The following is a 12,598-nucleotide window of genomic DNA, read 5'->3' on the forward strand; positions in this document are numbered from 1 at the left end:
AAGCTGAGTCAACCCAAAACAAGTTCATGAAACAGGTTTATTACAAATGGATTATGAAAACTAAAAAGCACAGCTCCCAGATTCAGTATATTTAAAAAAAAAAAAAAATTCAGCACATTATTAAAATAAATAAAATATACAGTTTCCATGTCATTTTCAGCTATTCATGTTAGAGAAGTTGTTTAAAAGCATACATATAAATGCTTTCATATAGTGGTTTGATAAATTCACGCCGAGTGTTGTACAGTCACATGAAGACATGCAACTAAATCTGACCGAAGCCTGATCCTTCACTCCCACTAGTTGGGACTAACAAGTGTTGAAGTCAACATCTGTTTTCTTCTTCATTTCGATGCTCAGAGGTCATCACTGTCATCAAACGAGACTCCAGTTGCAGCCCTCTTTCTGGAGAAAATACACAGAGCAGTTGTTGGAGACATATGAGTTTGTTTGTGCATGTGTAGGTATGTTGGTATATGTACAAGGTGACTTCAAGAAAGATAACCTTCTCATTCCTGGGTTGATGAGGGAATCCCCAGGCGCACGCTTTCTGGCCGTAACAGCAGGTCCAGTATGTTGTCTCCTGGGCTCAAACTCTGAGTGAGTGAGTGAGTGAGTAAGAGAGAGAGAGAGAGAGAGAGAGAGAGAGAGAGAGAGAAAGAAAGAAAAGCATTTTACATTCCCGTCACTTCACTCATTATTATCATTAACCTTTATTCAGCTGATGCCTTTACACAAGACAACTTACAATGTTAATTATACAACTTTACAATTATTTTACCCATATACAGAAAGGTCATCTTACAGCATTAATTCATTTCTTAATTTAGCACTTTTCTCCAAAGTGACAGCCAATGATTAATAAGTAGTATTTAGCTGACACCTTTACCTAAGGTGACCTGCAATGCTAGATACACAACAGCAGGAGTGGGATTTGAACCAGGGACATTCTAATGCAAAGCAACAGCCCAACCCACTATGGTACATAATGGAATGAACGAGGCTAAAGCCAATTAAAAATGTACAGTTTTCTCTACAGTTTAATATAATGTTGTTAAATACACATACCTGCATACCCCCTTTGCTGGCTCTTCGCAGGACTGACGGATGCTGTGCAGGAGAATTACACAGATTAAATAAATTCGTGCAGACTTCTTTGTTGCTACATGTGGTGAGGTAAATGCATGAGAAAATCGTCGGCACGGACCCGTTTTCTCCACTCCCTCGCCAGTAGAGAGCGCAGGTGTGGTCAGCATTACCTGTGCTGTCCAGGTGACTCAGACTGTCAGCCATCTTGAAGAGCAGGTCTCTGAGCACCTCCCTGCCCTCGGGGTCACCGAGCCTGGGAAGAGCCAGGGTCAGAGTCCCTGGTGCGGATCCCACACGGAGAACCACACCGCTGTCTTCCAGCAGCACAGAAGCACTGTCATTTCCACACGCATATCTATGGGTGGAGAGGGAGGATTGAAAAGCCTCAAAAAACAGACAGAGTTGAAAAACTGCAGCACACTGCAAACAGTCAGACAGGTAGTGCAAGGTCTTCATGAGCCCTGGGCTGTGCATTTGGACACGGGTTCAAATTCAGCTTAGTTTGCGTGACGTTCGCATGTTCTCCTCGTGTTTGTTTCCGCCCGCAGTCCAGAGACAAGTGTTTCAGGTGAAAAGGTGGCTCTAAATAGCCCATACTGTGTGTATGTGAGTGTGTGTCATTGCCAGGTCCAGGATGTACAGTGAATCACACCGTATGCTTCCAGAACAGACTCCACGCCACCACAACCCGCATTAGACAAGCGGTTATTGATAACGGATGGATAGACGAATGCTTATTAAATGACTGCATTAAACAGTGGTGGTCTGGGCAGGTCAGTAGACTGTGCAGCGGTTAAGGAACTTCTAACCAATAGGCTGCAGGGTGAGTTCCCCGGAGGAGGGCTTAGGGCTGTACCTTAGAGAAAGGGACTCAATGAAATACTCAACAGCACAAATAAACACTGTAACAATGTGAACTATGTAGTTAACTCATTTGCCCAGAAATGAAAGCACAGATGTAAGTCGAGCCAAGAGTGCTTCAGGCAGTGTTGGAAAAACAGGTCGCAGCATGCGCTAGATGGCTCGTTCAACAGAAACTCCGGTGGAACAACTCTGGGCAGCAGTACTCTTTCACGACACTACATCTGAGCGTTAGTCACACTCGGCGCCACCTTGAAGCACTTGAGCAGAGGGCAGTCCAGAAAAAAAAAAAATGTTATTAAAAATTATATTAATTACAAACAGCTGCATTCAAGAGAACTGTTGAGGAAAGCCTTACCTAATTTTTGAAAAATAACCTTCAAGTGACTTCAGGCGAAACTCCTTCATCTGAAACATAAAACACAGCACGGTGTCAGAACAATTCTCACGAGGGTACAATAATCAAGCGGAAAAAAAAAAAAAAAAATTGAAAACCTACATGCGTGCCCTTGAAGTTGATTAACAAGGGATGTACTGCCTGTGATCACTAGAGAATATATTTAACTGAATATATCTTACATGCTGGGCCAGTGTCTCCCCTGTGAAGTCTGTACTCCAAACATCTGAAGCGTTGGTTAAGCTGGTGGGGGGAAAATGTGTGATTTCATAATCAAGCATTGTTATAAAAACCTTTGAATACTGACAGAAACCCTAGAGGGAAATTATTATATACAGACAGTGCAGGTTCATGAAAGGTAGTTCCCCGATTCGATGCACTTCATCGTTAAACTATATATGAGCATGAATTTTTAAGTTGACAGTGAATTTTGACAAATATAGCAGTAGATTAATAATAAAAGTTGTCCATTTTTTTCTCAGAGCGCTATAGCATAGTATCTAACTAACTACTTCTTATAGATCAATAGGAAATCATGATTATTTATTCCAATACCATGATAATGAAAATCAGCCAGAAAAAAAAGAGATATTAAAGCGACCAATGAGAATTCAACGCGCCCCCCGAACTCGCGCTCAAGTCCTCCACGCCGCCTGGTGGCGCTGTTACAAGCGGAACGCCAACCGACAACCGGCGAAACGCGCAACTTCCCTCTAATTTTGGGCATTTAATTTATAAATACCTATTTCGGAGTAACTACCCTGGTGGAAGTTGATTAATATAAATTTTGATGTTAATTACGATGAATATTTATACTTATACTGGTATTAGTTATTTTTAATTATTTCATTTTTATTTTAAGTACATAAAATGTAGGTGTATTTACTGACATTTATTCATTTAGCAGACGTTTTTCTCAAAGGCAAAGCGACATAGATCTGACAGAAAAATACATCATGTCTGTGTGATTGTTATGAACTGCAAGCATTACCACGATTTTGTATAATACACCCAATTGCCAATGCCTGCATTATGTATTCTTGACTTGACTTTAGTTGAGGTGGTCACTTATAACGTATTAATTAAAACTTACCCAACATTTAGCAGCCCTTCTTTTGTGTGTAAAAAACACAGATATTTTGTCTTGTCAGCTTTATTGACAATCGTGCAGTATTTTGACTTTGTGTTATGATCCATCGGTTGGTAAATCAAGAAACGAGACAAAATGCCTAAGTTACACGTTTTCACATGAAAAGACACCGACGAAGAGCAGCTGTGGAAATAACCTATACTTACTACAAGTAAAAATAAATTGTGAGAAACACGACTCGTCGACTGCAGACTGAATTCCACGGGATTAATTAAAACTAAGTTAAATAAACGGCTTAAGCTTATAAAACGTCATCAGCTGCCTTCGATTTTTTTTTTCAATAACTCGTTTACAACCATTAATCCGTCCTGTATCCTTGTAGAAAGCACACGTCGTTTTTTACAAACTCATACTTCGAAAGACCAAGCTACAGCAGTAGGAAAAGAACTCGCACTACACGCAACAAAGTACCGGATATGATGCAAACAATGAGAAATGACCCGGATGTAATTCTGTTCGTGAGGTCACGTCCAAGTTCCGGAATTTTTTCTAATCGTCTGATTCGTCATGGCACGAAATATGAGTTAAGTATGTATCGAAATTTCCCTCAGCATTGTAAACAAATACAAAGAACGTTTCGGATAATCAACGTGGTTGTGTTTTGGGTTTTTAGTGAGGTATTGCTATTATAGCCTGAGCCTCAGCTCAGGTGCTGTAGTTAAACAAGTAGTTGAGGAAGCGAGTGTCTTCCAGCTGCTCGACCGGAACTAGGAATAGGACAGAGACACTTGTGAATAGTTTGTTTTTGTTACTCTTAATTGTTCTGCGAACCGGGCTACGCAGTTGAACTTTCTTGTTCTTGAAGTAAACGGTCACGGTGTTCCCGACGTCACTTTGTTTCTGCGGGAATTACTAGTAGTATTTTTGAAAGAAAACAAGCAAGCACAATCATGTGGGGCGCTGGGATAATCAGCTTCAGTCAGCAAAGTATTCTTATTGTATTACTTCAGGGTAAGTACCTTGAGTTGAGCAGCAACACCACAGCAGCACAGGAGGATTGGAACAAAAAACCCTCAGATTCCAAGGCAAATTGGGCAAGCCCTAATCGCTATGCCTCCCACCCCTGTGTATTTCATGTTGTAACTGAGGCTATTTTTCCACCAGACTCCAGCACGGTGTGGTGCAGAATGCCAGAAGCACGTTGCCATGGTTCCTCGCTCACGGACTCGCAACCTGCAGGTGCTAGACACGGAACTGAGCGCCGACGCTGTGGAGTGGTGCCCCTTGTCGCAGTGGCACAACGTGCTGGCATGCGGAACATACCAGCTGGTGAAGACGCCCGATGGGGTGAGCACAAGGACAGCTGTTAGGCTTTTTTCAGTCAGCAGCATTACCGTCGCGAAGCTGATAATCTGGTAGTGTTACTTCTGCTGAACGTGTTGATCTTGATTACATTATGTCGCCGCTTCCTCATGAGCACTGTGGTGAAGAGTATGAATATTGTTTTTTTAAATCCCCTCCAGGTGGATGCTCAGTCTCCCATGGCCAGCCGTGTTGGCCGGTTGTACCTTTATCAGTTTCACCAAGAAGGACCACTTTGTCCACCTCTGACTGAGATTCAGCGAATTGACACACCGGCTATTCTAGATATTAAGTGGTAAACATGTTATAGTATCCATTTTTTAAAAAAAAAAAAAGTATATTGAATCACATTTGCTTTGTGTTTTACAGTAATAAATAGTGTCACAATGAGTTTCCCATCCATTGTAAATTGCCTTTCTACAACTTTTTTTAACATTTTAAAAACAACAAGCTTTCTTTATTTTTTTTAACCTTGAGAAAGATGCAAGTTTGTTAATACGGTTGAGTTAATAGCTTTGAGCTGACATTTGCTTCTACTTTGGAGTGTCTGATGTACACCATCATATTTAATGATGGTGTAACACATTTACATTTATTAATGATACATTTCTCCAAAGTGACATACAACTCGGAGTAAATAAGTGTGTTTCACCGACAGATGGAGAGATACAGATGCAGACACACAACTCACAAAGTACAGTTGCTTAGTCTGATACCACAGTTATTCCCTGCATACATTATATGAATAGCTGTATAGAGAATTGATTCAACAGTGCAGTGTTTCTGGTCATCTTTGTATAAGCGGTAACTTTAACTCAGGACTTTGTTTTGACTTTGAAAGTTGCAACTCGTTCATCCCCAGGTGTCATGTCCCTGTACTGGAGCGCCCTCTCCTGGGCATGGCCACTGCCTGCGGGGAACTGAGACTGTGGAGGCTCACTGACAGTGAGGTGAGGGAATGACCCAAACATGACTCCGTCCTGCAGTTCCATGGCTCGTTGTTTTTTGCCGGACTGAACCCAGAGTGGCTGAGGTAGGAGGAAAGTACTCACTGTTCCTCTGGGTTCATGATCTTCTCTCTCCAGTAGGAGGGCCGCTGTGGCCTGGAATTGGTGTCCTGTGAGGAAGTGGGCCCAGAAAGACTGGCTTTGTCCTTAGACTGGTCCACTGGTAGAGGGGACAGGTAAGAGACAGGATCCTCTTTTCATGTCATGTTTTCTGTTTTTTTCCCCATCTCAACGATCTTGGGAGTGGTGAAAATATTCCTGTAGTATGTGAAATTACAAAGTCTACCAGCATGATGATTTTAAACAATGTTTTTGTCCATTATGTTTAAAATGCTGGTGCAGGTATCAGAAGATAGCCTTCCTTGGGATAGCAATGTGGTAATGTACTTGATCAGGCAGGGAAGAACAAGCTCTATAAATCGATTTAAGGGCCAAACAACGAAATGATGATGACGATGTTGTTTTTTGACATGCCGAGAGTGATGTTGTGTCAGTGACTAAGACTGACGATGTTAATGTGTCAGTGTGCTCCCACTGTGTCTGCAGCACCGACGCACGTGTGGTGACCAGTGACTCTGCGGGTTGTGTCAGTGTTCTGTCTCTGGGGGAAACCAGCCTCAACCTCCTCTCTCAGTGGAAGGCTCATGATTTCGAGGCCTGGATCTCCGCCTTCAGCTACTGGGACACTCAGCTAGTATATTCAGGTAAATCCCCCCATTCTTCCATCTATGCTGTGACTGCACTCTCAATTTATTCCATTTTCCCTTTTAGTGCAAATCTAGTTAGCTACAGTTGTGGAGGGTCAAATCTAAAAGGTGGACAGTGATCTTCCTGTTTTTCTGAACCCATTTAGCTGACTTTCCAAGCTCTTAGCGATGCCTGGAGAAATAGGAAACCCCTTAGTCTATTGCTACTGTGTCTTTGAAAAAATACACATCTCTTCTAATGTTTGTGTCATGGAAATTTTCATGGTTCCTCAAAGTTATTTATTCACTTAGCTGATGCTCCTCTCTAAGGTGACTTAGTGTTAGGTTTATACACCTAATTTACATTGGTTTACTCATCTATACATTATGAATTTTTACTGTGTGTGGGGGGGTAATTCTCTTTTTCAAAGGTGCAGTTGAGGAGGAACTGACATTTAGTCCTGGGTCTTTTGTTTGCACGATAGCTGGAACCACTGCACCACCTGCTGCCCAGTATTAGTCTGTATTGTCCAAAATTAGCTCAACCCTTGTACATGCTTCTTCATATTTAATTTAATTTAATTTTACTTTACACTCAGGTGGTGATGACTGCAAGCTGAAGGGGTGGGATCTGAGAATGGGGACTTCGTGTCCAACCTTCACCAGTAAGAGGTGAGAAACAACATTCAGACATTTAGTTCTTGTCTTAAACGCTATTTCCAGTATCTAACTCATGCAAAAAATGTGACTTGACTACAATTCACACAAGAACTGAGTATTTGTTTAAAATCTCTTATTTAATGCAAGTATTGTTTGGGATGTTCATGCTTTATCTCACTGAGGTTAAATGCAGAATTTTATGTGCACACAGAGCCAGTATTTGAGCATTTTTCTGCACCATGCATCATTTCAGGTGTTATCATCCAAATTTCGCAAACATTTGCAGAGCTGTATCTGGTTTTCCTAACTTCCTGTCACTAGAAAAATGTCAGTAATGTTACAGAGGTGGTTTATCAGAGAAGCGTGCGTCACGTGCTTGCTTGTTTCTTTCAGGCACTCAATGGGAGTCTGCAGTGTACACAGCAACCCGCACCGGGAGCACGTCCTCGCCACGGGGAGGTCGGTACTGTGCCCCCTTTGATGTGTAACATTTGTCATTGTCTCAAAACAATGTAAATGACAGAAACATCATAAATAACAAAAATGTTGCAAAATTATACTTTAGTTCCTCTTTAAAATGTAAAATATTCAAGTGTAAGTAATATTTAGCTGTATTTTGCAGTCGTATTATTTGAAACAGTTCATGTTGTGGTTTTTCCTCCAAATTTTGATGACAACTTTGAACCTTCAACATTACGTGACTTGGTGCTCTCATGGTAGGTGGTTAGGATGTAGTTTGGAGGCTGTAATTGTACTATAACGTAGAAATTGTATTGAGTGTCAGGTTCATCAAGGTAACTGAGAGATTGGACACAAAACCCGGAAGCGATGGAACATGGTTGTGATGGGATACTTTTCTTTTTCCCCAGCTATGATGAGCATGTACTGCTGTGGGACGGGCGGAATTTACGGCAGCCTCTTAGCGAGACGCCACTGGGCGGTGGCGTGTGGCGGCTAAAGTGGCATCCATCGCATGAGCACCTGCTGCTGGCAGCCTGTATGCATAATGACTTCCACATCCTCCACTGCCAGCAAACACTGGGTGAGCCAGTTGGGAGTGGTGTGTGTGTGTGTGTGTGTGTGTGTGTGTGTGTATATCTGCTTCTTCATGGGGAAATGCAGTTTTTTAGGTCACAATTATTACATGACATCATTTCTCTATACATCCAGAAGGTGGTGGAGGGGTGTGTCCAGTCCTGGCCTCCTACATTCTGCATAACTCTCTAGCCTATGGAGCTGACTGGTCACGGCTCTCCCTAGAAGGGCCCCTGCCATGCTCCTCTCAAGATGGCGTGGAGAGCGCTGGGGCTGCAATAGAAGTAGGAGGGCATTTGAGGATCCAGTACGAATCGCCCACTGCCAGCTTCGACACGTCACTGGAGGATGAGACAGGGAGGTACATTCCAGAGAATGAGGTTCCTTTGGTTGCCCGCACATCTGAGGCTTCTAACCCTATTCCTTCCAGTGACAACCCCAACTCTCTGTCCTGCCTACTGGCCACGTGCTCCTTCTATGACCACATGTTGCACGTGTGGCGCTGGGATTGGACCCCAGAGGAAACTGGCAATACCATGGAGGAAGGGGGTCAGGGCAGAGCAGAACAAAATAATGAAGGGCAGGTGACGCTGCGCACTTGCCCAGGAGAAGCTGCAGAGGGAGAGATCTGAGCAGCCGGTACTTTCTAGGGACACAGTCCCTCTTCTGATAGGGCTGGGAGCTGCATACATACATACAAACCATATTGGCAAATAAGCTCACATATCACTGACATCCTGTCTGTGAGGATATTGAGGGGCTGCAGTGTACAGACTTTTTTTTTTTTTTTTTTTTAATGGAACTCCTCAGTACTGGTGCAGGTTACCAAAGCCGCTGCTTCACAGACAGTGTTCAAGCAGATTCCTAATAACCAACAAATTTTCAAAGCTTCATTAAGTGCTTCAGACATGAGTACATAAACTCCTCTGTGGATTGTTTTGTAACATTCAAAACTGTAATTGTCAGCCTTTTGTCTAGTATGGTTGCAGTTTGCCCCCAAGGCTTTGGCTTTCCAGGTGAATATTTCAATTTGGGCAGGGACAAATTACCTGCATCAGTCAGTACAGGTAATTGAACACTAACCTATTCACGGACAAAAGTTTACAATTGGATAACAGTTGAAAACCTGAAAGAGCCAAATAAGATCTTATACACCAAAAGAATTAATTCCATGTTGGAATACTGTAGAGACTGTGTGTTAATAGAACAGTTTAGCATCTTGTGATTTGTTCTCTATATTCACTCTTGTTGTATGAAGACAGGATGCAGTTGTATTACAGAGCTGAACCCAGTAGCACAGCCTTCTTTGACAAAGAAATGGCAGTATAACAATACAAATAAATTTGTAATTTTTATACTTTTCTTCAGTTGTTTACTTTAAAATGTGTGGCTGACCATTTTAGAATCATTTGTATGTTCAGCTCAACTTAGAACAAATCTGAGTACAGTTAGCATACTCACAAGTAAATTAGGTCAGTAAGGTAATAAAGGGTCCAGGCTGAACATGTTCTAATACTCAAGGTATTGATCAAAATTTTATACTTTGCAGATATAAACACCGTATTAACGAAGTGTAAGAAAACAATACTGTGTTAGATTTAGCCTGCATTAGTAGTGACAAAACAATGATAGCATTCTGAACAAGTGTTGAACCACTTTCCCTTGGAATAGTAGTATCACATTCAGGTGCACCCTTCCTCAGGCCTTCTGTTTCCAGGATAGGCTCCAGACCACCCTACCCCTGGACTGAAAAAAGCATTGATAATGTGGCAGCTGGATGGACCCCTTTTCAAAATTGGTCTTACACTAAATATTCCTGACTCACACTACTAAAATATTGAAATATCAGCGCTGCACATAAATCTTTATTTTGTATGTAAATGATGAACTCTTCAGCTAATTCTCACAAATACAGAAAAATGTTCAAATTTTGATCAGCCATAAACACTTCATATTACAAGATGTTCCACACAGTGACTTGCACAGTTTTGCCTGAACATCGACCCCCTCTTCAGATCCACACGCACTGAACGAGATCCCTCGTAGCACCTGTTAACAGCTTCGACACCCAGATCTGGGATGTTCCTACGAGTTTGCGTTTTCCAGAGGTCTAATCGCCTCATTAACGTCCCTTCGAGTTCACCAACGGATCTTCTTTACTGCACAAAGTTCTTGGGGAAGAGCTTGAAGAGCTTGCCCTCCTGCGTGGGATCGAACCCGTACTTCTCCAGGTTGTTCCTGTCGAAGGTGCCATTCTCAACGTCCTTCTGGATCTGCGGGGCGACCGCCTGCGCGAAGAGCGCTTCGGGGGTGAGAGGCGGCTCCGTGCCGTCCGGGGAGCGGTACGACACGTAGGGTCTCAGTGTGAACCCCTCCAAGGACGGCACCACAAACTCCGGAACCATTTCCCGTATCCGGACGAACTTGCGGCTGGCCGTGAGCACCCCGGTGGCCCTCGCGCCTCGGCCCTTGTAGAAGGACTTGGAGCCCCGCTTGCTGGTGAACTCGGCCATGCGGTCCGCACCCCTCACCAGCCCCCGGGACAAAGCTGACAGCACCCCCATCTCCCAGATGTTTACAGGTCACACCTCTGCAGAGGAAAAAAAAAAAAAAAAAACAAAAACAAACAATTAGGCTTCATTATTAACATTAACACGTATATTACAACCTGATATTGTTATACAGAGCAGCCAGTCAGTGTTAGTGTTCCTGGAGAAAAGCGTCTACTATGAATAAGTGTAAATGTATACTAACTGCTCGCAACGCAACGGTCAGGTTTAGATCCCACTGATCTCATTCATTACCCCCGGTGTAATTACCCAGGTGTGTGTATGGGTAAATAATTTGTCAGGTGCTTTGAAAAAGAAAAGAAAAAAAAAAAAAAGCATCAGTTAAATCAATAAATGTAGATAATTGTTGTTCGTGACACGGCTTTTTTTTTTTTTTTTTTTTTTAAATCATTCTTTTTTCGCAATCGTAAATACGACGCAACGTGAACTTAGCTACTCGGCAAAAATTGGCGCCTAAATTTTAGGCAAAAAAAAAAAAAAAGCGGTATCCTTTTGATATAGTAGAAAGTTACAGTAAGCAAAAATAAAATGTTTACTTACCGCTAAGTAATTTTACGTGTAATATAAATTATACTACATTCTAAAAATAACGCACAATAACACAACCGCCAACACTCACCTTGACCGTTCCACGTGAACTACCGGGAAGCATGAAACACTTCGTAACAAAGACGACGATGATTGGATAAATGACAATAGTGGCAGCCAATTATAGTGTAACACGGGCGTTGTAGCCAATAGGAATGCGCCATGCTAACGGTTTTTTTTTCTTCAGTTTGTGTAATGGCCTAGGTTGAACGCTAGGGGGCGGTGTGCTCTGCCATGCTGGCTGGAGAGAAATAAACACACAACAGTTGAGGAGAAGCAGTAAGTACCCTTTAATGGGCACTTTTTACTACTCTGCAGTGTGTGGGGGGTTACGCTGGTGTCAGATGCTGCAGCCACACACTGACTGCAGCTGTTAGGCGTGTTGTCACACTCAGTTTGTGACACTCAGAGGCTGCAGCAGAGTGGGCAGTGAACCCCAGAGACCCCCCCCCACTGCTCCCTGAGAGTTGTTTTTAGATCTGATCCCTTGTCCTGCTGTTCTAACTCTTAAGAGCAACTGAAAAGGGTCACCTGTCTAAGTTAGAAATGCTCTAAATGTAATGAATTTAAGTAAAATGTTTTGAAGTAAATTATTAGTCCTTGTGGATGTGCATGTTGGATTTCAGCTCTGGGGGGGGTCGGGGGGGGTTGGGGCTGGGGCTGTCAGGGAGGACACTGGCATTGTGGTGGACGGTGGTGGACGGAATTGAAATCGGTGCCCGGTTGGAATGTTACTGGTAAAGGTCATTTAAGGTCACTATCCGAACACCCCCCCCTGGAATTATGTCACTGTGTCGTTGTTTATAAAATGTTATCGACTGTTTTCAGTTGTCTGGTCACAGCGGTATCACGGGAGGTCAATGGCAGGTTCAGGCAATCCTGTTTTGCCCCCCCCCCCAAATTTTTGTGTATCCCTCTGATCGCTTGTAATATTTCTTTTGGTCAAACTTGTTACAGCCCTGAGTCCAAAGTTACCATCCGATGAGTGAATATGGCAGCTGAGCATGATTGTTATTGAGGTTCTTCATAATTTACGGGGGGGGGGCATTGACCACCAGATAGAGCCTGCAAGCTACTAGGCTGCAAATACTGAAAACAGTACTCCTTTGTACTTGCGTTTTTACACACACACACACACACACACACACATTGTCCAAAACCGCTCATCCCAAGCAGGGTCGCGGGGAGCCCTAGCCTAACCCAGGTTGGACCGGGTCCTGCTCTCCGGTAGGTCAGGGGTTCGAGTCCTTCTT

At 43.0% G+C, this 12,598-nt stretch overlaps 3 protein-coding genes across 6 annotated transcripts; 1 reads left to right on the forward strand and 2 right to left on the reverse strand.

The window, feature by feature from the left end:
* Positions 1-72: 72 nt before the first annotated feature.
* Positions 73-3,902, reverse strand: paxx (PAXX non-homologous end joining factor). Its single transcript, XM_018758220.2, has 7 exons — positions 3,441-3,902; positions 2,530-2,590; positions 2,309-2,358; positions 1,260-1,444; positions 1,069-1,110; positions 506-596; positions 73-405 (listed from the first exon to the last, which is right to left on the reverse strand). The coding sequence occupies exons 1-7, from the start codon at positions 3,542-3,544 to the stop codon at positions 357-359; spliced, it is 582 nt and encodes a 193-aa protein (XP_018613736.2). The 5' UTR covers positions 3,545-3,902; the 3' UTR covers positions 73-356.
* Positions 3,903-3,948: 46 nt separating this feature from the next.
* On the forward strand, positions 3,949-8,905 carry dph7 (diphthamide biosynthesis 7). 3 transcript variants are annotated; one of them, XM_018758226.2, is made up of 10 exons: positions 3,949-4,025; positions 4,602-4,784; positions 4,961-5,094; positions 5,662-5,749; positions 5,888-5,982; positions 6,353-6,510; positions 7,092-7,164; positions 7,546-7,611; positions 8,022-8,194; positions 8,323-8,905. In XM_018758226.2, the coding sequence occupies exons 2-10, from the start codon at positions 4,644-4,646 to the stop codon at positions 8,817-8,819; spliced, it is 1,425 nt and encodes a 474-aa protein (XP_018613742.1). In that variant the 5' UTR covers positions 3,949-4,025; positions 4,602-4,643; the 3' UTR covers positions 8,820-8,905. The 3 variants fall into 3 exon arrangements, with proteins under 3 accessions (XP_018613742.1, XP_018613744.1, XP_018613743.1); XM_018758228.2 differs by having other exon boundaries at positions 8,326-8,905; XM_018758227.2 differs by having other exon boundaries at positions 3,950-4,021.
* Positions 8,906-8,983: 78 nt separating this feature from the next.
* On the reverse strand, positions 8,984-11,428 carry mrpl41 (mitochondrial ribosomal protein L41). 2 transcript variants are annotated; one of them, XM_018758229.1, is made up of 2 exons: positions 11,377-11,428; positions 8,984-10,777 (listed from the first exon to the last, which is right to left on the reverse strand). In XM_018758229.1, the coding sequence occupies exon 2, from the start codon at positions 10,749-10,751 to the stop codon at positions 10,344-10,346; it is 408 nt and encodes a 135-aa protein (XP_018613745.1). In that variant the 5' UTR covers positions 10,752-10,777; positions 11,377-11,428; the 3' UTR covers positions 8,984-10,343. The 2 variants fall into 2 exon arrangements, with proteins under 2 accessions (XP_018613745.1, XP_018613746.1); XM_018758230.1 differs by lacking the exon at positions 11,377-11,428 and adding an exon at positions 11,298-11,318.
* Positions 11,429-12,598: the final 1,170 nt, after the last annotated feature.

The sequence above is a fragment of the Scleropages formosus genome, chromosome 17 (assembly GCF_900964775.1).
Source record: "Scleropages formosus chromosome 17, fSclFor1.1, whole genome shotgun sequence".
NCBI lineage: Eukaryota > Metazoa > Chordata > Actinopteri > Osteoglossiformes > Osteoglossidae > Scleropages > Scleropages formosus.